This window comes from Chaetodon trifascialis, chromosome 4 (assembly GCF_039877785.1).
Source record: "Chaetodon trifascialis isolate fChaTrf1 chromosome 4, fChaTrf1.hap1, whole genome shotgun sequence".
Taxonomy (NCBI): domain Eukaryota; kingdom Metazoa; phylum Chordata; class Actinopteri; order Chaetodontiformes; family Chaetodontidae; genus Chaetodon; species Chaetodon trifascialis.
The window spans coordinates 24,946,351-24,968,659 of NC_092059.1; the positions used below are offsets into that span (position 1 = coordinate 24,946,351).

At 43.0% G+C, this 22,309-nt stretch overlaps 2 protein-coding genes across 4 annotated transcripts in view; one reads left to right on the plus strand and one right to left on the minus strand.

Annotated features, from left to right (window-relative positions):
* phactr1 (phosphatase and actin regulator 1) overlaps positions 1 to 13,066 on the minus strand; it is a 36,183-nt gene extending 23,117 nt beyond the window's left edge. Inside the window, exon 1 of the mRNA XM_070960734.1 lies at positions 12,884 to 13,066. Within this exon, the coding sequence (XP_070816835.1) occupies positions 12,884 to 12,995 (112 nt within the window). The 5' untranslated portion in view covers positions 12,996 to 13,066. The remainder of the gene's footprint in view (positions 1 to 12,883) is intronic.
* A 1,811-nt stretch (positions 13,067 to 14,877) lies between these two features.
* On the plus strand, positions 14,878 to 19,612 carry sirt5 (sirtuin 5). 3 transcript variants are annotated; one of them, XM_070960687.1, is made up of 9 exons: positions 14,878 to 14,968; positions 15,678 to 15,786; positions 15,899 to 16,032; positions 16,948 to 17,177; positions 17,288 to 17,371; positions 18,485 to 18,538; positions 18,650 to 18,773; positions 19,179 to 19,294; positions 19,388 to 19,612. In XM_070960687.1, the coding sequence occupies exons 2-9, from the start codon at positions 15,684 to 15,686 to the stop codon at positions 19,458 to 19,460; spliced, it is 918 nt and encodes a 305-aa protein (XP_070816788.1). In that variant the 5' UTR covers positions 14,878 to 14,968; positions 15,678 to 15,683; the 3' UTR covers positions 19,461 to 19,612. The 3 variants fall into 3 exon arrangements, with proteins under 3 accessions (XP_070816788.1, XP_070816790.1, XP_070816791.1); XM_070960689.1 differs by having other exon boundaries at positions 16,948 to 17,173; positions 17,284 to 17,371; XM_070960690.1 differs by having other exon boundaries at positions 14,938 to 15,241; positions 16,948 to 17,173; positions 17,284 to 17,371.
* The last annotated feature ends 2,697 nt before the right edge of the window (positions 19,613 to 22,309 follow it).

Below are 22,309 nucleotides of genomic sequence, written 5' to 3' on the forward strand. Positions count from 1 at the left end.
GAGAAAGAGATGTGACATTAAAGCTCCGGTGGTGTGAGTCTGATCAATAAATCCATAGTCTCACTCTGTTACGCACAGGCTGAGACGAACAGCGTGTCTCACGTGGCTGGAGGCCAAGCTGGTAGGACTGTAGGTATGATTCACATTACATACTGGAAAAGAGGTGACACAGGAGAGCACTGATTGTGTCACACAAGACACAAGAAGAAGAAAAAAAAAGAAAGTTTGAGCTAAAATCATACTTTTAGCTCAAACTCCAAAAAGGTTGAATCCGGCATTTGCAATAGTGCAACATCTTTTTACATGTTTTCTTTAGAGACTTCATGAGTCAGTTAAACGTCCTTCAAATCCCACACTGTCTGTTATAAATTTGAAGTCTCCAAATCCAAGATAAGATTAACTTGAGAAAATTATCAGGATTATTAACTACTGACTATAACTGTCCAAAAAGTACTGAACACTACAGTGAGGTCTTAAATGAAGTAGAGTGGGAGTAGCACAAAACTGAGTACCTAGTACTTACATAAGTACTGCATTTATGCAGGGCTTTCATCCAAAGAAGAGAGTTTGTGTCTCATTAACCCACTCACACTCCTATGGTAGTGTAACTACAACCATCAGGATTCAGTGTCACTTTGACATGCAGACAGGAGGAGCAGGACGACCTGCTCTACCTGCTTTACACAGACAAAGAAAACAGAATTGGAATTAGGCTGATAAACACCAGAAAAAGCTCACATTATGATAAAGCATGCTGTGGTAATTCCAGGTGTGCCTCATGGAGCGGTAACGTGTAATGAACTGTATGCCTCCAAATTAATAATGCATCAGAGCTGAGTCATTTCAACACTGGAGCGGCACTCAGAGCAGTCTTCAATGAGGTAATGTCCAATTTAGTTTGTGAAAAAATCAATACAGCAGTTTTACAAAACACAAGCTTATTTGAAATAACAAATTCACACAGTGGAGTCTCATTAGATGGAGATATCATCGTTTTACCGTGTCATGTTTCTACCTCCTCATACCCTGAGAGCTGCATCTCATTTCATTCCGCTCTCTGTCTTGTTGATCTGAATTTCAAACCTGCAAAAGCGCATTAAAAGGCAAAAAATAGAACTGCAGTGTGTGGATGTGGGGTGGGTGGATATGGTTTTGTTTCTGTCCTCAGAGAGGCATCATGTACCCTGCACAGATGAGGGGCTCAGCGGGGGCATAAAAGCTTGGCAGGTTACAGCTCAATGAGCTGCTGACAATAAGGTCATAGCATCATGTCTCAAAGTGTCTGACAAGTCAGAGCTATATGACAAGCTCTGACACACACACACACACACACACACACACACACACACACACACACACACACACACACACACACACACACACACACACACACACACATATACGAGAGCCAGAGCAGCACCTTCGAAGGCCACAGGTGTGCTGCTTGTCATATCAGGGATGGCAGCAGTCCTCTGTGAGACAGGCTGTGGTCCGTACAGCTGTCAGATTATTGTCTGTCTGTGAGACACAGAGCTCTTTACATCTGTCTCACTATAAACCATCCTGTCCAACATCATCGAGTGCACGGTGCCGGCAGTCTAAGCATGTACTTCTCATGAACTGCCCAGATTAGGATTCCACACTGTTCCACTCAGTCAAGACCACATCAGCACAGCCTAAAGAGCTTCTCATCGCTGGGCCTTTGCACTGAGATGGTGATCCTCATCTGCCCTGACTGAATCAATCTCACCTTGACCTGCCTGAGCTGCGCTTCACATCTCCGAGGTGCTGAGTCTGCCTGACAGCTCTGAAGAGATTCCAGACACACATCCACTCTTGGGCTTGTTAACTAATTCCTCTAGTGTTCAAAGGACGGGGAGGAACTCTTGCTATCTGCGTCTCTGTCCTCTCGCTGCTGTTTTGCTCGCACCTTTCTTCTTGAGGTTACGCTGAAAACTAAAGGTGATTGTGCTTTTGCTATTGTTGAATCCTGGATTCTCAACAGCCTTCTGCAAAAGTCTCAGAGAAGCCAGATCTGTGCTTGCCCTTCAAGCCCATTTGTTTCCTTAGTTTCTCCCCTTTCATTGAGTGGGTTGCACACTTAGTTCTGCATGTTTTAGAAATTGTCTTTTGTCTCTTTTATCTCCCCCTTTCCACTTTTCTTACATCCTCTAAAGCACTTGTTAACGTATATTTTGAGAAGTGCTATCTAAATCCTGTTTCCTCTCTAAACTGGTTATCGATCAGGGTCCAGGGGTCATATGTCTAGACCTCTACAGCTCCACACTAACTGCCAAATGAAAATGCCATGATCAATAACACACTTTTGCTGTTGCCCTGGCTGATGCTGGCCCGCTGTTCACAGGTCAGATTTGCTTTTAAACCATGCCTCTGAGCTAAACGCTGCAGACCTTAACAAACAAGTGTAGCTATTAATGCCCTGTTGCTCCAGTCCTAATGGCAGTGTGAAATGTATCACTACTGCTGCCCTGTTCTTTAATGGGTCACTTCACCAAAATGACTCAGTGCTAGTAGTTAAGTTTATGTGCTGAGGTTTTGAGATGCACTTTTCTTGAACCTTTTTAACTTACATTTCCATTTAAAGCTGTTCTAATTAATATTCTAATCTTGATGATCAATGACTATGTGATTTGAAAGGTGTCAGGTGTTTAGTTTCAGCTGTACGGAAGTTTTTTAGCACCTTTCGGCTCAGTGCTTTGGTTTTTCAGTCTGCGACTTCACCTTCATGTTTCACTCTGATTGCTCACATCAGAGTCATTTCTAATTGCAGGTGTTTTCAGAGAAAAAGCTCTTAAAACCTGCTGCAGAATACCTGCCCAGCAGCAAACAGCAGACAGGCACAGTTAGAGATTAGCTGGTGAAAAAGTGGAACATGTAGCATCTGAAGAGCCAGATATCTGGTGGAGACCAAAAGAAGCAGAATATTGGACGTTCATTCATCAGGTGATTTTTACCTCCTCATACCTCGAGAACTACATCTCATTTCACTCCATACTCTGTGCTGCTGATGTGAATTCCAAACCTGCAATACCGCATTAACAGGACCACAAAAAAGAGCTGCAGTGTGTGGATGGGGCAGGTGGATGCGGTTTCGTTTCAGTCCTCAGAGAGGCATCATGTACCCTGCACAGATGAGGGGCTCAGTGGGGGCGTTAAGGTTTGGCTGGTTCCAGCTCAATGTGCTGCTGACAGCAATGCAGAAAAGAAGATTGAAGACTGGACTTTCATTCATCAGGTGGAAACAAATGTGACTCAGTAAATAGGCAACTGTTTGCTAACACATAACACAAAGAAAAGCGATTAATGCAGGTTTCAAGTGCCTACGTTAACTTGCATATTCTACATTCTGCTAACACATGAAGTCCTTTGTGGTATATTATAATTCTGTCAGTCGCTCTGTTACTTTGCATACTTTTAACCTGTTTTCTTAGTGATCTGAAGCCAGGCTGCTCTGCTGTATTCATGGCTGAGGCACAGCTAAGGTAAACTGTCATTATCATTATCAAATAATCTCTTCATTATGATTTATTTAAGTTTTTACCAGTCAATCTTTTACAGTCCAAACAACAGTTGAGAATCCTGTGATATTTACTTGAAAATGAAACATACAAGAGCAGCAAATCTTGGTGGAGCTGGAGGTTTGACTGAACAATAATTAGTTCAATATCAAAACCGATGGACTATTCTGTAGAAACTGATACCTATGATAAAAACTTGTGTCTTAACACAATGCCCCTGTCTCAGCAGCAGTCCTTATGGAAACAGTCCACAGTGGGGCAGACCAGGACATTGTTTCCATAAAGATCCACTTCTGTTGAGTTTTTCCGAAGCAACTCGTCAAAGCTTTTAGTACAAAAATCCATTCGTCTCCGTTTTTTGGGGCTAGAATCAAACTACCTTCATGACTAGAAGCCTCTTGTGGTAATGAGGTGAAATTCATGATCATTACTGTCTGCATGATTAATGTCATACTGGACAAGCACATAACCTTCCCTCTTCTCCACTGACCCTCTTGTCTATTTCTGATGACTATCAATTACCCCACATATCACCTACTCTCCCATCTGGACTTCTATCTCCATTGGGCAGAAAATATCAATCATCCGCCGACCTTTGATGGTGCTGCTGCTAATTTAGGCCCCGAACTGAGACTGCAGTCTTGACAGAGATGTAGTGTGCAAATTTAATATAAGACCAGGAGGGTGAGACAGGCTGTTTGGAGTCTAAAACAGACTCACTCTGCCATTTCATCTTCATCACTCTGCTACTTTTACCTCCATTTTCCCACCAACTCATCTGTCCACCCACCGCATCTCTGATGAAGACGCTGACTGGATGCAGGAAACATGGAGCTCTGGGTGTTCCTGGGTGACAGCAGTTAACTTTTGATTTGGGAGCAGCCTGAGCAGACTGGACAGAGGAGGCTAAACATGCTGAGTTTTTGGCGATAATTAGCTGCACAGCAGGGGTGCGGCCCAGTTCCTAAGTCTGGCAGACTTTACAGCATCTCTGTCCAAGTGACAGACAGAGACGCAGGTGGGACAAAGATAGGTTGCTTCCTCTGGCTTCCAGTGGATAAACTAAATCAACAAAATTATCATCATCATCACTCCAGGACAGACAAATTCCAGTGGCTTCCAAACACTCTGATATACTGTGACTCTGGGGAACAAGTCATTATTATCAGGGTTTCTGCAGTGTATGTCTTTTTATGACATTTTAATGTCATGGGATGCAATTTAACACCTCTTTCACAGTCATACCAGTCATCTAATGACAGACAACCACTACAATTATTTAGCAAATAAATGAATCCATTGACATTTATATTACAGTTAGTGGTCAGTGATATGACTTGGACTCAGATAAGTGGCAGAAAGTTGACAGTTTTGCTTAAACCAACACTTGCCCATCATGAGTCAGTGAGCTTCAAAGCTTCTATAACTTGCAGAAGCTAACAGTGTTTTTACAGCAGGTGCAATATCACTGAGTGAAACTCCACCAGCACCCGTCTCACTCGTTGACAGCCCGCAGCCACACACACAAGAACATTAAGAATAACATTGTCTGCAGCATTAATGAAAAGACATCCAAGGCCTTTGTAAATGAAATTTGGACTTTTCCATACCCTGTGAGGGCTTTTTTAAAGGAACTAAATTTAACACTTTTCAAGACTTGCAGAAACTCTGGTTACCATTAACAAACCACATGACTGTATCATTATAATAACCTCACACTGCTCTCATGTTAAAATACAAAATGAGGGAAATTTGACCAAAATCTGTCAGAATGAAACATCTAGAGAACATTTCTTCATTGAAAATGATCAAATTTTCTTGTAGTTAAACCAGTCAGAACATACAGCCTAACAGACTGATGGTTTGGTCTAATTTGTTGACAGTAAAAAACATCACAAGCATCATTAATAATGAATAAGTCACACTGCAGATTATTTTGTTTTCATCAGAGAAATCAATAAATAATGTTGAAAGTGATAGGAATTTGTTCTTTTATAAAGAAGGAGATTCAACCCTTTTTAGGAGGGGAGCCACAGAAACAGAGATCCTTCCTCTGTGGTTCCTCCAGTATTTGCTATTTTCCTTATTAAAATCAAGGGTTTAAGGATGGACGGTGTCACATGTTACAGATGTATGCACAGATTGCAGAGCCCTTTGAGCCCAATTTGCGATTTCAGGCGAAATAAATAAACGTTAAATGTGAGAACGGGCCAAAAATGTTGCTCTCTTTTTGTTTCTCCATCTGTCTAGACATGCGTTGGCATCAGCACAGCAGCAAACACATGGGAACAGTGTTAAACAGTGTGTGATGGGATGAGGAAGGACAAAAGAAGTCTGCGAGTTCAAAGGAAACAAGTTCAATGTTTTCTCTTCTTCCTGCAGTTTCTTGATCTCCAGCTCTCTCGCTGCCATTCACTGTTCAAAAGCCTCCCCCCTCTCCTCTCTCTGACTGGACCCGCTATGTGCTGAATTAATACAAAGTGACAGAACAGCAGAGCCTGTAGGAGCTTTTGTGTGTGTGTGTGTGTGTGTGTGTGTGTGTGTGTGTGTGTGTGTGTGTGTGTGTGTGTGTGTGTGTGTGTGGTTGCTTGTGTGTTTACGTCCCTGTAAATGTGTGAATGTGAGACTTGGCATATCACAGGGATATGAGTCACCCCTCTCTTCTCCCCCTCTCTGTCTCCTGTTTGCAGCTCATCTGTTTTGATAGGTGGCCTTCACCAAGACAGACAGCATACTTAAAAGAGGGGAAAAAAGAGATTGCTAAAAACAGCCACTGGTGGTGTGGCTTGCATCTCTGGCTGCATTTTTTGTATTTGCTTGTGTACTTTTCTTTGCCTGAGGACAATTCCTGCAGCTACCCCCCCCCCCACCCCAGCTGAAGAGCCCACAAGGGGGCACATTTAAAACAACCACAAATATCAAAGAGAGGCACACAGGTAGGCTAAGACAAGGACTACAAAGCTGTAGGCAACCAAGAGGAGTAAAGAAATCTGATGAATATATACAGATAGAAGGAAAACGTTTTTAAAGAATCTCTTAAATTTTGAGTTAAAGTAAAGATGTACATCATTCTGGGGCAGGATGTAGTTGCAAAGTGAATTTCTGCATCAAATAAAAGGATAGTAAATAACAGTCATACTTAAAGATTCTTATATCCATCCATCCATTGTCTATACCTGACTATCCTTTTCAGGGTTGCGGGGGGGCTGGAGCCTATCCCAGCTGTCATTGGGCAAGAGGCGGGGTACACCCTGAACGGTCGCCAGTCGATTGCAGGGCAACATATACAAACAAACAACCACTCACACTCACACTCACACCTAAGGACAATTTTAAGTCACCAATTAACCTAATGAGCATGTTTTTGGTCTGTGGGAGGAAGCCGGAGTGCCCGGAGAGAACCCACGCATGCACGGGAAGAACATGCAAACTTCACACAGAAAGGCCTGACCCGGGGATCAAACTGGCAACCTTCTTGCTGTGAGGCACACACACTACCTGCTGCTCCACTGTGCCACCTAAATTTCTAGTATATTTTTTTATATAATAATAACCACATCGAAAAAAAAAATGAAAGAAAATATATCAAAACTGATTAAAGAAAATAGGATCAAATAAACATCAAAATGCAACCTGTGAAAGAGATGCTGAGGCTTCAGACATGTTTGGGGGTGTGGCTCCTTGACTGTCAGCTGTCTGTGGTTCATGCCACCTCCACCACATGTTTATGTTAATCCTTTGGCCAAATTCTGTTTCTTGGCTTCAGTAACTGGCAAAGGTGATGGAGAGTAAACTCACACTAATAAAGTCCTTTCCTGAGCCTGGTTACATCACAGACTGTACTGGGCCATCACTTCAACCGTTCTGACGCGTCCATTGCAGCGACACAGTTAAATAGCTGAAAACAGTAACTAAGCTCGAACAGTAACTAAGCATCACAGCAGTACGCCAACAAACACAGGGAAGAAGAAGACCACCAGCTAGTAAACATGGATGTAAACAAGGCAGGTTTTGCCAATGTTTTCTGAGGAAGGCAATGTATTTAAGACATTTGTTAGACCTCATGATCACACACAATGCATCTGGGTGAAGAGGTTTGAATTGAACAGAAACTTTGTTAACAATAAAAAGCAAATGACTGCAATCCATCAGCATCCAGTCCAGAGCACTATACAATGCATACTGTATGCCATTAGACAGTATACATATAGCGTATATAGTATGTGGTTTGCAAACAACTTGGAAGGAGGTGAAGCAGGTTGAGGGAAAGTGGGTTAAAATTTCCTTGCAATACCCCTCCAGGATTATACTGAGTAGGGCTGGACATTAAGATACATTTCTGAAGTTACAGACACTGCGAATGACCTTAAATTTACTGATTGTTATTGATTGACATCAACCAAGAAATCAGCTCAAAGTCCAGGGGAAGTTACTCAACAGTCTAAGTATATTTTCCACACGTCCATCTGTTCCTGTCCTCTGACATCACACCAGCTAAGAAACATTCCCACTATCTTGATTATCAACTTCAGCCTGAGTCAAAGGCCTTCCCTGGCTCAGGTTTTCCCTCTCAGCACAATGGTTAGCTTGTCCGAGCTGAATGGATGGACCCACATGCCAGCGGAGGGAGAGTGAGGGGTTTTGTATGTTTGGTGGGAGGCAGCGAGGCAGGAAGTACTCATCTGCATTTCTAGTTCTCACACTTCCTTCCTGTGCTTTTGTGTTCTGCCCAGGTACTTCTGTCATCCTGCTGCTCAAGGCTGCATGCAGATAGCAGTGCTGATGTATGTGCATGAGAGAGACAAAGAGTATTGCTCACATAGTGGGAGGTGATTTGTGTGTGCACCATTCCCACCATATTCTATGGACAACAGCCAACTCTGTTTCTTTTTCACTGTGCCAGTCTTTATGTTGCCACAATTTACAAGCCCCCATCCTGCCATCCTGTCCTCCTCCTCAGACTCTTCCTGCTCCTGCACCTCCTCTTATTTAAGCCCTCTCTGTCTCAGTCTTTCATTCAGGTCTGCATTAGGGCCCTCTGTGTTTGAATGAGAGCGTGGTAATGCCTGCGTCTTGGTCTTTGTGAGAATGGCTAAGCTCTAACCGAGCTGACCTGGATTTACATTGCTGGAGCAGAGCTGTGCTGCCTGGGATCTGGACTGGCTCAAGATGATGGAGCACAGCAGAGATGCCAAAAGACAGGCTTTGGAATGGATCTGGTCAAAGACACTGGCATAAAAGCTGTAGAGAATGAAACAAAACAGTTTGCAAAAGTTTTCAGTTTTGTACATGATGATCGTTGCTCAATGCCACAGAAAAACTGCAGCAATCAATATGCTTATACAACCGTCATTCCAAAAATGTTGAATGCTGTAAAACATAAATAAAACAGAATGTGATAACTTGCTAATCCTTTTTGACACATACTCAGTTTGAACAGCACAACAACAAATTTTCACCTCATCAACATTGATTTTTGTAAATATCTGCTTATTCTAAATTTAATGCAGCAACATGTTTCAAACAGGTTGGGACAGGAGCAACAACAGAATGGGAAAGATGTGGAATGCTCTAAAAACACCTGTTTGGAACATTCCACAGGTAAACAGGTTCATTGGTAACAGGTGAGAGTATCATGATTGGGTATGAAAGGGGCATCCTGGAAAGGCTCAGTCGATCACAAGCGAGGATGGAGAGAGGTTCACCACTTTGTGAACACATGATTGTATAAAGGATATTACTACATGAGCTCAGGAATACTTTGACACAGTTTGATGTCACATGATTGCATTCTGTGTTCATTTACGTTTTACATCTCAACTGTTTCTTTGTTTTGTTTTTGTTTTGGAATCGTGGTTGTATAACATTGAATGAAATAACTGTGGAATATGAAAGAGGACTCGCAGAATATTTTCACCCAACTCTGAGCTCTCCAGAGTTTTTCAGCCTCTTTCAGCTCATCATTTTGCAGCACATTCACTGTTTGCTTCAGTCCAACATTCTCATCAAGCTTTTCTAGCAGCAGCAAGCAGCTGTTTTCAGTAAACAAGCTCCGACAAACCCACTGTACTCAGCCTGGCCAGCATCAAACATTGAACAGACACAGTTAGAGACTAGCAGGTGAACAAAGCAGAACATAGTAGCTGAACAGACAGATATTGTTCTCAGGAGAGAAACCAGAGCTAAAAGGAAAGTTAATATGTGATTTAAATTCATCAGCTGCACACAAACATGACCCACAATGAATGCTGATGTTGTTCTGTGTCTGCTCAATGTGTAGTGGCAAATGTCTGTCAACACATTACATCAGTCAAATTGTTTTGGAGTCCATCTGCCCCCTAGTGTTCACAAATAGACTGATGCAGCTTTAAATTCTCTTTCAAACTGAGCAGCAAATTAGTTCATTTGCTTCCAAAATGTGCTTTCTGATCTGACAGCCATACGTGCAAGACGACAGCTGGTCAGCGACTTCCAGAATCGTTACAAGTGCCTGCTTCAGGAATTATTCATATGACCATGTTGTGGCCTGCCATGGTCGACTTTGGTTTGGCTTACGTACAAAAACCATGTGGTTAAAGGTCAGAGAAGGTTCATGTTGAGTTCACATACTGGTAAACATATTGGCTGTTGGTTGGGAACAGGAAATTAACAGCAGTCTGCCAAAGTCACATTAATTCTTGGCTCATTCATAAATAATCAAAACAGAGCTCCCAAGTGTTAGAACAAGCACATAAAGAAGATACATGAGATTTTGCCTGACAGTGTGGAAAACTATCGAACTATAAAGCTACTGAAGGGGAAATTTGAAGAGCTAAAAAAAAAAAAAAAATCAGGATTAAAGAGGCTAATAAATGCAACTTTTAGCAGACTGGCTGCATATTAGATTCAGCAGCCTTCAAAATCCATAAGAGAATACATGCTTTATGTTTTGCAAATTGCTGTTCACTCTCCCCAAACTGCCTCTAATCCAAACAAATCAACTCAGCACAACTTTATTTATATGGCAACTTATAGAGCAAGATTAAAACAGCACAGACAAAAAGGCAAAAACAAAAACAGACAACAATAAATGGAAGGCATCGAGCACAACAACAGCAAGCATGCTGATTCTGCACTGATGGCTACGGTGAGCAGCAAAGGACCAAACTGGTGAAATCATCTCATCCTGCTTCAGCACTGAATGATGCTGAAGAGGCTCAAGCTCAAGACAGCGACAACGAGCCATCAGACAAAAGCTTCAGTGACAGTGATTAACTTTTGTTTACTAAATCCAAACCGCATACACACCCAGCCTCACACGCACATGCACACAAGCATGTATATTAACACATGCACACTGAAGGTGGTGTGGATATTTGCCATATATGAATGGTGACACACATCAAAGATAAGAGTGGGCTGGATTTATGCAAAACAACAGCAGCCAAACACACAAACACAAAGTAAATGGGAATCTAGGGAGTGGGTGGGCAGATGGCTTCACTGGTGACTGAAAAAAGATGAGACTAAAGCAGTACTGGTGGGGGGAGCGAGAAGAGGAAAAGGAAAGAAAACAGGGGAGCATCATGGTTTGAGGGAAAGGTGTGAAGACAGATATCCCTCCCCTGCTGTGGCTGGCAGTGCCCGCTGGATTCTTGAGGACGCCACGCCAGCCTCGTGCAGCTGCAGCCTGCCCGCTCTGTTTTCAGCTAACAGCCAGGAGCAGCACTGTTAGCGAGACACAGCACCCCCACCTCCCCCCACCGCCTTCAGATTCAAGCCATGCCTGATGGAAAGCCTGACACAAAGCTCCAAGAAAGAACAGTGTTACTCATATTGGGCAGGCTCGGCTAATCTCGCTAAGAGGAGGTGCTTAATAGAAAACAAAATGGAGAGAAGATTGTTGAGGGCCAGAGAGGGGGCAGCTGAGAGAGATTATGAGTAGGTGGGTCTGAACACTATGAGTCATAAAGGTCTAAGCAGGCTAAAGCGGGGGGGGGGGGGGGGGGGGGGGGGGGGGCAAGCATATTACAGCAACCATGTGAGTAATTCCTGATCTCATTAAGATTTATGTAAGGCAGGCTCTTCACATACATGTGTCACCTTTGCTTGAGGGTAAAAATAAGGTTTGCATTAGAATAAAACTACATCTGCAGATGTTATACTGTTTATCAGTATAGATCCCTGATTTAATATATATATACTGTCTGAGGCACTGCAGGCTACATGCTCAGCGGACAGTCGTGGAAAAAAGGCAAAATGAACACAAAGCAGAACAATAGTCAGCCAGAGGAATTTTCTAGAGTTGGCATCTGTCCGAAATGGAAAATATAGGCTTGAGTCTGGCCTCGACTACCAGGCTATACACACCATGTGACTGGGATTTGTCACATCGGCCAATTCTGGGGGAGGGTCGAACACAATTCAGATGCAGTAGCTCATTAAGAAAGAGAAAGCCCCCTCATATGCGTGCTGTGGATGATCACCAATAGAGAATTCCGTGCAAATGCTTCGGGCTCTGTTGGTCTATTCTGCCCGGTGGCATTTTCAGCACCGAGGGGCAGTGGACAGCTCCGCACGGATGGGATATTAAAGCAGCCTCCTCAGGGTTGTGTGTGTGTGTGTGTGTGTGTGTGTGTGTGTGTGTGTGTGTGTGTGTGTGTGTGTGTGTGTTTCTCATAGGAGAAACTGTTATTTTAAAACAAAAAAACACAACCGTGAACATAGATCTAGCTGTAAATCCACACCATGATGCCGATGATCCAGGCTTCGTGACAGCGTACCGTCGTGACCATGGCAACATAGGAAACAATAACTCATCTATTCTGTTTCCGCCTGGCCTTAAGCCGACACGTTTAGGGGGGATTTGGCATGCCGGAGCATCCATTCCTCACCCTTCCCTAAATGCAATAATAACAACTGCATTCTCAATGAGTAGCCAGAGGCGGCCAAGTTCGCACAGCATTTCACCGCAGCCGACAATCAAGGCGGAGTCTGGTTGGAGCAATAGCAATCAATCGTCCTATAGAGATAATTACAGTGGGTTTCCCATACATCTCCGTGCCTTGCAGACTGCATATCACAAACATAGCCGGAATAAAAGACAGCCTATATGAGAAAATCTTCCCCGCTCATCTCCCTGTGCATGAGTCACTGTGTGGTTACATCCACCCAGGTGCAGCTGAGCACCATGGGTGCCGTCAGAGCCGCACAATGAAAGCCCAAAGTCATGCTGAACTGTCACGAAACGATGAGGCAATTTCTCTCACAGCGAACGCTGATTTGCTACAATCTTCCCCTGTGGAGGCTGCAAATACACCCAGACATGAGGTGGAGAGCATCCGTGTCAGTGGCCGGCTGCCTACCTGTCTCCAGGTGCAAAGAGATCCTCGCCTCGTTGATGTAAGGCGTGTCACTCTTGGACCGGACCCTCCGGATCGGTCTGCGGTCTACCTCCTCCTCCGGGGCCGCCGCCATGTTCGGCCAGCCGGGCAGCGTCCACTGGCGACCGGCGGGACTGCGAGAGATTCGGCGCCGCAGCAGCCAGTCGAGCACCCGCCCGGGCAGACGGTGTAGGAGGGGGGCGGGCTATTGTAATGGTGTTGGAGGGTATAGGAGGGAGAGAGAGAGAGAGAGAGAGAGAGAGAGAGAGAGAGAGAGAGAGAGAGAGAGAGAGAGAGAGAGAGAGAAAGAGAGAGAGAGAGAGAGAGAGAGAGAGAGAGGAGGTGGTTGATGAGATTCTGTTCCTTTTCCTGTAAGTCAGCTAAACCTGCTCAGGTTCCAACAAGAGCACACTGGCCAGTGAAAAGAGACTCAGATCACATCATGCCAGCTCTCCTGTGTGCCTTATATCTGCAGGGGAGAGAGCTCAAATGATTAGTCAGTGAATTACTTCAGGAAATTAGCATTTGCATTAAGAATTTTGGTAATTGATTAAAATGTCATTTATCAACTAAAAATGCCAAATAATCTGTGTAAGACTATTAGTTCAACAAAATAAGCGATCTGATGATTTTTCACTGTTACTTGACAGAATAATTAAGAGTAATTATCTACAGATACATTATAATGAAAATAATCATTTCCTGCAGCCCCTTTTCAGTTTCATATCAACCACATAAGCCTATAAGTCACTTTTAGTAATACTGTAGGTCAATAAAAATATAAAGCTCACACTTGATATTGAAATGGTATTGGCCAGTTTAAACTCCCATTATAGCTATCCTGCAGAATCAAAGCATGCTTGTGTACAATTTGGGCCCTTTTGGAAATCTCACAGGCATCTTTGCCCTGAGAACAATGCCCCATTCCATTTATAGAAATGTCCAGTTTTCTCCCACCTCCTTCAAATTCCCCTTTGAATGATCAAATCTGCCTGGCAGCTCCCATCATAAAGGAAATATGTGCCTCTTTGAGAGAAGCTGTCTGACAGCACAAGCCAATGATCATTTAGTTTGACAACACCTGCGAGACTGGCCAATAAAAATGCATTCAGGGTGGGACAAAGATTGTAGAAGGGACAGGATAGACTGTGCTCAGACTGCAGGGCCAAACACAAAGACACACCAGGAGCTCTCTGTTCTCATAACAGGCTATGGAATTAATAATGGAAAAACATGATACGAAACAAATGCAGCCTATTCCATGAAACTGGGTTGCTGTCAACAAACACACACTGTAGCTGGGATTTCTTTTTTTAAAGGCCAACTATTGTACAGTATTCATAGATATTGCATATGAAGCAGGAATAAGATAGTGGGAACATAAAAGGACTCGGGGTTGGTTTGGCACCACCTTAACTGACTGAAATAGCACTTGAGTTTAGCATTGTAAAAATCCACAGAAAGTCTCATGTTCACTAAAACATAGAATTCTTACCTGCCTCATTTGTTTGTGTGACCTCATTGAGACTAATGAAATCATCCATCTATCACAGATTACACAGGATTATCATAGTAAAACACCTTCATATATTCCTTGTTAACACTGGGTTTAATACTCTATCAATCCAATGCTGGCCTCTGGTGGAGAAGGGAGAATCAGAAACGTCTGTAACTGGGTTCATAGTTATTTCAGTAACAAAGCAGGACAGAGGGACTGTGCAGCAAAGTAAATCAACATCATTTTTTTTTTTTTTTTTTTGGCATCTGGATAAAAGTAAATAAGGCAGGGCAGCTAACAAATCAAACTTTCGGTTGCGTACTTGTTATGAATAAACAGAAATGATTTCACATGCGGTAAAAAAAGAGACCACTGCGGTACAAATGCTCCCCCTGCTGGTCGTATCTGGTTTTGGAGGGTTGTTCTTTACTTCGACGATCTTCCTGATAGGCTCATTTCCTGACAGACAAACCAATCCACTACAGCCGCCGAGCTGTTTGACGTGAGGAAAACGCCCACTGAGTTCCTGATTTCCTTCAGCTGACGGTGTTAGCTTCGGTGACAGTCAGGTAGTTAGCCTTAGTAAACCTCAGCTTTAATAAAGGACTCAGCTCAGAATAACTTAAGAACCATGGCACATTCTTAATGTAACGTTAATGTGATGCTGGTGAAGCCGTTGTCAATAGGTTTCCTTGGATGCCAGCGCTAGCTTGTTAGCATGCTACCTTCTGTGTAACCTGTTACCTTATCTAGCTAGCATACCTTACAGCTAGCTAACGACAGGCTCGGTTAACTGCGCTGGAGATGGTCCATGCTCGTTAGAGTGCATAACAGCTGCTGCGGTATTACTTTATTACTGAAGGAGTCACACTTAATCCTCTGATGCCATGATTAGCAAATACAGTGAAGTAACATGCTGCCACGATGACCTTCCCGAGAACAAAACTGAGCTAGTCCGAGTCTGTGCCAGTTGGTCACCGTATTTCTCGCCCCCAAGCATCTGTTTCTGTGAAGCAGTCAGACTTTGAAGAAACCCCTGATGTGTTTGACAACACAGTCAAATTCACTTCACTTTTGAAGGCATTTCCAGATTGAGCGAACAATCGGAAGAGCAGTCGGAAGTGACATATCTGACATATCGCCTTTTTTTTTTTTTTTTTGGTCAGACTTTGTCTTGTGATCATTTTAAGAAAACAGCTTTGTTTGCATTGCAGTGCCAGGATCAGCAGTGTTTTCATGGTGAATACTGAATACTGTTCATTTTTCTCCTCTTGTCAGAACCTGATGATTGTGCGTCAGTTCACTCGCAGAGGCGTAATAAACTCTTATCTGTATGCCCACCTTCAAAGACCCCAGGTTAACCAAGACATGGCCAGACCCAGTTCAGGTAGTTCATCGTCTCTGTTTCTGTTGCACCCTCTTGCTGATCAATTATGATATAGTCTTCCATAATTCCATGAGCTTCCACTATTGGCATTTATGTTTTTGTGTCTGTGCAGACCTTGCAGCATTCAGGGAGATTTTCTCCAATGCCAAGAATATAGCCATCATCACCGGAGCGGGGGTGAGTGCTGAGAGTGGAGTCCCCACCTTCAGAGGAGCAGGAGGCTACTGGAGAAAATGGGAGGCACAGGTATGCAAACATGTAATTGTGTTATTTAACCAAACTGCATTATACAGAGAGATGTTTCTGTAGTGTAGAATACCCTCATTGGTGTAAATGGAGTGGGCAATAATACAGACAGCTGTCAGCAGAAAGCAATACAACAGCACCACAAACTGCAGCTTCCAAAATGATTTACTGTAGGACTGTTGAATTAGCTTTAGTTCAGCATACCTTATAAACTGGCTTATAAAGTGTCTTATACAATGCTGTTTTAAATTTCCATCTATCGCTCTCTCCATCTACTGCTGTTTATCCCTCCCTTATTTCCTACTGGTAGGAGGGCTAATTTTAATCTATTAGTCAAATATGTGACTCCCTCCATGCTTCCATCCACACAGCAGCTAACACACAAGAATATTAAACATTTTTTTCTTGTGTCAGTTCATACAAATCGGTGCGTAAGTCTTTAATGGAAAACTGCAAGACGGCATTTTAAAAAGTTCATAGTTCAGTTCAGAGTCATAAAACAGTGAAAAGCTTTCACAAGGGTGAACTTTTTGCTGTGAGTGCTTGTAGGAAACCTAAATAACTAGTCCTACTCTGGTTGGGGAGCCTGCACCCATTGAGTCACTCCTTAGAAATGCACCGATAGTTTTACTATGACTGAAACTCGTTCTGACTCCAAACATACTGAATTGTTTGGGAGCTGAAGCTGAGTGGAAACTGTGCTGTGCAGATGTGCTCAGCTGTCTCTGCTGGCTTTTCTTCTCTCTTCTATTAACAGTTTATTTTGCCCCTTGGAGTTTATTTAGCATACATTTCCAACAAGCAAAATCAAGTGAAAAAGGAGCTTCAGTGCTAATCGTTATCTCTGAGGAAGCTTTTGATCAGCACTGACTTTTGTCAGCATTAATAACCATTTCTCACATTTTCATCTTGCAGCAACTTGCCACCCCTGAGGCCTTCTCCAGGAATCCCTCTCGTGTTTGGGAGTTTTACCACTACCGCCGCGAGGTCATGCTCACAAAAAATCCCAACCCCGCCCACCTGGCCATTGCAGAGTGTGAGGAGCGACTGAGCAAACAAGGACGCGAGGTTACAGTCATCACTCAAAATATCGACGAGCTCCACCGCCGCGCCGGATCCAGAAACATCCTGGAAATCCACGGCAAGTAGAAAAGAGTGAAGACACCTTTTCTTTATTTTTAAGACAAAACAGGAAGAAATTGTAGTAGTTGTTTTCAAACTAATCTGTTCTATCTTGTATTTTTAATCCAGGAAGTCTGTTTAGAACACGCTGTATGAGCTGCGGCCATGAAGCAGCCAATTACAAGAGCCCCATCTGTGCCGCTCTGGAGGGAAAAGGGTAAGAGCCTCATCTGATGTCGTTTGGTGAATTAGACTGTTTTCATCAGCAATATGACAATTTGTAATGAGAGATATTCATCATATTCATTTGGACACAAAATGCCAGCGCAGAAAGGTCTGTTTGAGTCTGTCAGATGTCAGGAGCTAAAATAACACCCGATGACGCAGTGAAAAGGAAAATCTGTGACCGAAATGAAATGTCACTTTAAAAGCCTCTTATCTGACATTTAAAATGGATGTTTTTAATAGCTGAATGGATAAAATGTTGTCATAAAATTTTCAATTAATGTCACACCTGAGCAGGTGGTGTTAAAACTGATCTATATGGACTCTGTTAACGTAACTCTGATGATTTTGTATGCCAGCCAACTGTTCTCCAGTCAGACAGGCGATGTCAATGTCTTACTGTGTTACAATAAAATGAAAACACTTAAAGGAATACAGTGAGTTCATGTAGTAGATGAATAAATAAAGAGAGATTAGATAAGCAGGTAATTGAAAGTATATCATGTTTTTTATGGGGAACACATATTAAGCTACACATACTCACCATTAACTAGTTGCTTAATAGTAGCATATTGGCTCTTTATTAGTCATTGTAAAGCACTGATGATTTAATGACTTACTCTGGGCCATTAACAAAGATTTTTCCCTCTACAACCTCCTAATAACTGTTTAGTGTTTGACAGTAAAGTTTTTGTACATGAATTATAATTGCTTTGTAATAACTGTCCTGCTAACATGCATGCTGGTAAGCAACTAGTTAAAGGTGAACATGTGTGTCTTCATATAAAGTGTTACCTTTTTATGACATGTTTTTATTGTGTCAAAAACACAGATTAAAGATAATGTAAAAACAGCTGTAATGCTGGGGATTGTCAACCACATCTTCCCTGAAGTGGTTTGGATTTACTAACTTGGATGTATTTGAAGTGAGCACTGTGTAGCTGTTATATGAAGGAAGATATGGACATCAGATAGGGACTCAGCATTAGATGACATGAGTTAGTAAGAAACATGCTGTGGATATGGTTTTGTAATTGTAAGTACATTGGGATGTAACGGCCCTTTGTAGTGGCACCAACCCTGTTTTATTGAATTTCCTCCTCAGAGCTCCAGACCCAGACACAGATGACGCCCGGATCCCCGTTCAGCAGCTGCCCAGGTAAATCACACCCATGTTCTCCTTTAAGTGAAAGCGAATGAGGCTATTTGTTTTGACAAAGAGTGTGTGTGTGTGTGTGTGTGTGTGTGTGTGTGTGTGTGTTTGTTTCAGGTGTGAGCAGACAGGCTGCCACGGTCTCCTGAGACCAGCTGTGGTTTGGTTTGGAGAGACTCTGGACTCAGACATTCTCACCTGTGCAGAGAAAGCGTTGGACAGCTGTGACCTCTGCCTGGTGGTACGAGCGCGCGTGTGTGTGTGTGTGTGCGTGTGTGTGTTCCACACTCTCAAAGTCTTTCCTGTACAACACGACTTATTACATTTATCAACAGGAATATCAGCATTTTAGATAATGCTGTATGAACGTCCAGTCTGTTGTACGAAACAAACAAACTTTATTATCATTAGTATTGACTTTCACTTTAAAGACCTTCATAAAATGAAGTCACGTCGTAATAACCACATGAACTTTCACCTTTACTCACTGGTCATCATTAAAGTTTGTGTTATTGGGGCCCCCAGTAGCTCCAGTCTTTACCACAGGGGCCCAGGTTTGATCCCCTCTTGCTCTCCTGCCTTTCCTGTCTCTCTCCAGCCTTCATTTTTCTTTGTTACTTACTTCTGCTTACTTCCCTCTCTGCAGGTGGGCACTTCATCCGTTGTCTATCCAGCAGCCATGTTTGCTCCTCAGGTGGCAGCCAGAGGAGTCCCTGTGGCCGAGTTCAACATGGAGAACACACCAGCCACCATGCGCTTCAAGTACGTTTCATTCACAGTCACAGAAGCCGATGCATGTAGCATTTTCATGAACGTGATGTTTACACTCGGACAACTTCACTTCCTGTGTTTCAGGTTCCATTTCCATGGCCCCTGTGGGACCACATTGCCCCCGGCACTGGCACGCCACGAGACTGAGCAAAGTTAAAAATGAGCACTGGACATCAGCTGCTCACAGGCCAGATGGTCTAACACTGGAGGACATTATTGGAACAAATACCAAAAATAGCAGGTTGAATGTAATACCCAACATGAACAGTGTGGGGACGGGTCCACCAAAAATAAGGCCAACAAATTGAAGAACAAAACTGAAACTGTTCAAACTGTTGCACAGATACAGTGTATAATGAAAAGTATATACACTGGATTATATATAGTTACACTAAGTGAGACATTTTTAACAATGAATATTGAACACTATAGCAAGAAGTGCTATGATTCCAAATCATACCAGTTCTCATGATTGCTGCCACCTCCAGATTAATCACTGTGAAACTTCCACCAGTCTTTGCTAAATGATTAACTGTGCTGTTCATAAAAGGCAAAGTTGAAAAAGAAACAAATTAATAGCAGTGACTGTAGATTTAATGTGATCACATGTAGGCCAACTTTATCGCCCCTGTTGCATTGAATGCATAGTGAGTGTTGGACAGTAGGGGGCAGTGTTTAGCTGCTGTTGCATGGACTACTAGACCTCTGGTCAGGAGAAAAAACTGACACCTTCCAAAGGGGCTCTGCGTTAGCTATGTGGTGAGGATATGTGTGTGTGTGTTTTTATGTGTGTCAACTCAGTGTTGAATTAATTTATGGACTGTGATGAATACTGTGTGTGATGCCTTCCAGTGGCCATGAGCAGTGTACAGTTCAACCAGGGAAACCAGTGACTGTGCACTCCCTGAGCCAGTCATGAGGAAATAAACGAGGAATGTTAAGGTTTGGACGTGATTGAAACAGCATATGAAATAAATGTGTACTCTTTAAAGTGAGAATGTCTGCAGAGCTTCCTCTGAATGTGCCCGTGCATTTATCTGTATCTGATGTCTCTGTCAGCGTCTGTGAGCACAGAGTGTGTAGTGATGCTAGTCGAGTGGATGGCGTGTACAGCCCACTATATGTTCTCTGTTGTTGGCATTGTTCTGCTTTGGCTAAAGATGGGATTGTGCCTGACACTTTGCTGCTTGGAACCCCCCACTCACACAACACACACACACACACACACACACACACACACACACACACACACACACACACACACACACACACACACACACACACACTTTCCACAGGCCAAGTCCACTTCTCTGTTCGTGTGCATTATGCTACTGTCCTTTACAGCAGTGATTCCCAATGAAGGGCACTTGTACCCTGTGGGCTACCTCTGCAGTCACCAGAGGAAGGTAGCTCAGCTAATTTGTAGAAGTCTGAATTATGGTTTGGTTCAATAAAATATTCACAATTTGTGTTTAGAATAAAAACAAAAAGGTTTTTAGTTTTTTGTTGCAATAACTAATCAACTACCAGCTGCGATAAGCTGACTGCAAGACACATCTGAACACCTCATGCTGCTGAAATCAAGACAGTATTGATGAATAGTTCATCTTCCAAAGGTGTGGACAGGATAAATAATTACAGTGCTGTCAAGGCCAGACTGCATATGCTATTACTGCTTTTGGAGGATTTGTTGCTTTCAATGTACACATGGGCATGTGAGTGATGTTTGAAGCCACAATTGATAAAAGTCAGCACCTTCAGGATCATATCTTGTATGATTCAATTGTTTGATCAGGATCCACTTTTTAAGAGTGTTAAATATCCAATTAAAAAACACATTTGGATCATGACGTGGATTCTGGATACATCTGACGAAAAGGTCAGGAAGCGCTGCTCTATAGGTTCTCTGTTACAGACAATGTTCTGCTTTGGCTGAAGATGATATTGTTCCTGACACTTCCCTCCCCCTCACACACCACCCCACCCAAGACTGCCATCATATCAACATAAACACACATTGTACACAAGCCCCGTCCAGCTCCGTAAAGGTTGATTTGCAGGAGTGGCAGATGTCATCACACCATCTTGTTCCTTCTTCTCTCCTTCCCCTCCTCCCTCTGCTTTCTCTCAGCTGCATTTCACCGAGCTGTTTCCCCTCTCTGCTCTCATCTGTACATCTGCCGTGTGTGGTGTTTGAGACACCATGCATCCCCCCGCCTCCCCTCCCCAGCTACGCCTCTATCACCTGCTCATTAGAGAGAGGATGATGGTCCGACGGTCCCCCATGACTCTGCTCCAAAAATAACAGAGCCAATTTCCCGCCTGTTAGGCGGCGATTTCACACCAATCTGAGTTGTACTGCCAGCTAGGCCTGTCAGAGAGAGAGGGTATGAAAGGGAGAAATAAGGTGGAAAAGAAAAGCCATGCAAGAAATGGGAAAATGTAGGTCAGAGTGTAATGTGTCTGAAAATACAAGTTCTTTATCCTACAAACACCCCGCCCTCATCAGTCAGCGGAGGGTGAGAGTAACAAAGTACATTTTCTCTAGAACTCCAGTCACAGTTTGAGCTGTTTTGGGAGACTGTTTTGAAGGAATTGCCCCATGAATAAATGCATAAATTGTAATTTATACATTTTTTTGTGTGAATTTAAACAATGTATGTGTTGATTAGTGACCTTTACAGATGCCGGAGAGCTTGCTGATGAAGTTCCAACGTGAATCATCAGTTTTTCCAGCTGTGACATCACACCGAGGCCTGTTCACAGTGGTGCGTTCAGATTACCATAATAATTTCATCACATCAAAACATTGTCACAGCAGTGGAGAACCAGCTTCCAGCTTTGTGCTTCAACCACACTTAAATATAATCTTTAACTACAAAATCCTGATGATGAGTCAATACTTCTGCATAAACCCCCTCTTTATGTAAATTTAGCTCATAACTGATTAAAGTCTGCTTTAAGGTCCCATGAATTGACATCACTCCTCCCTTAACATGGTGTATT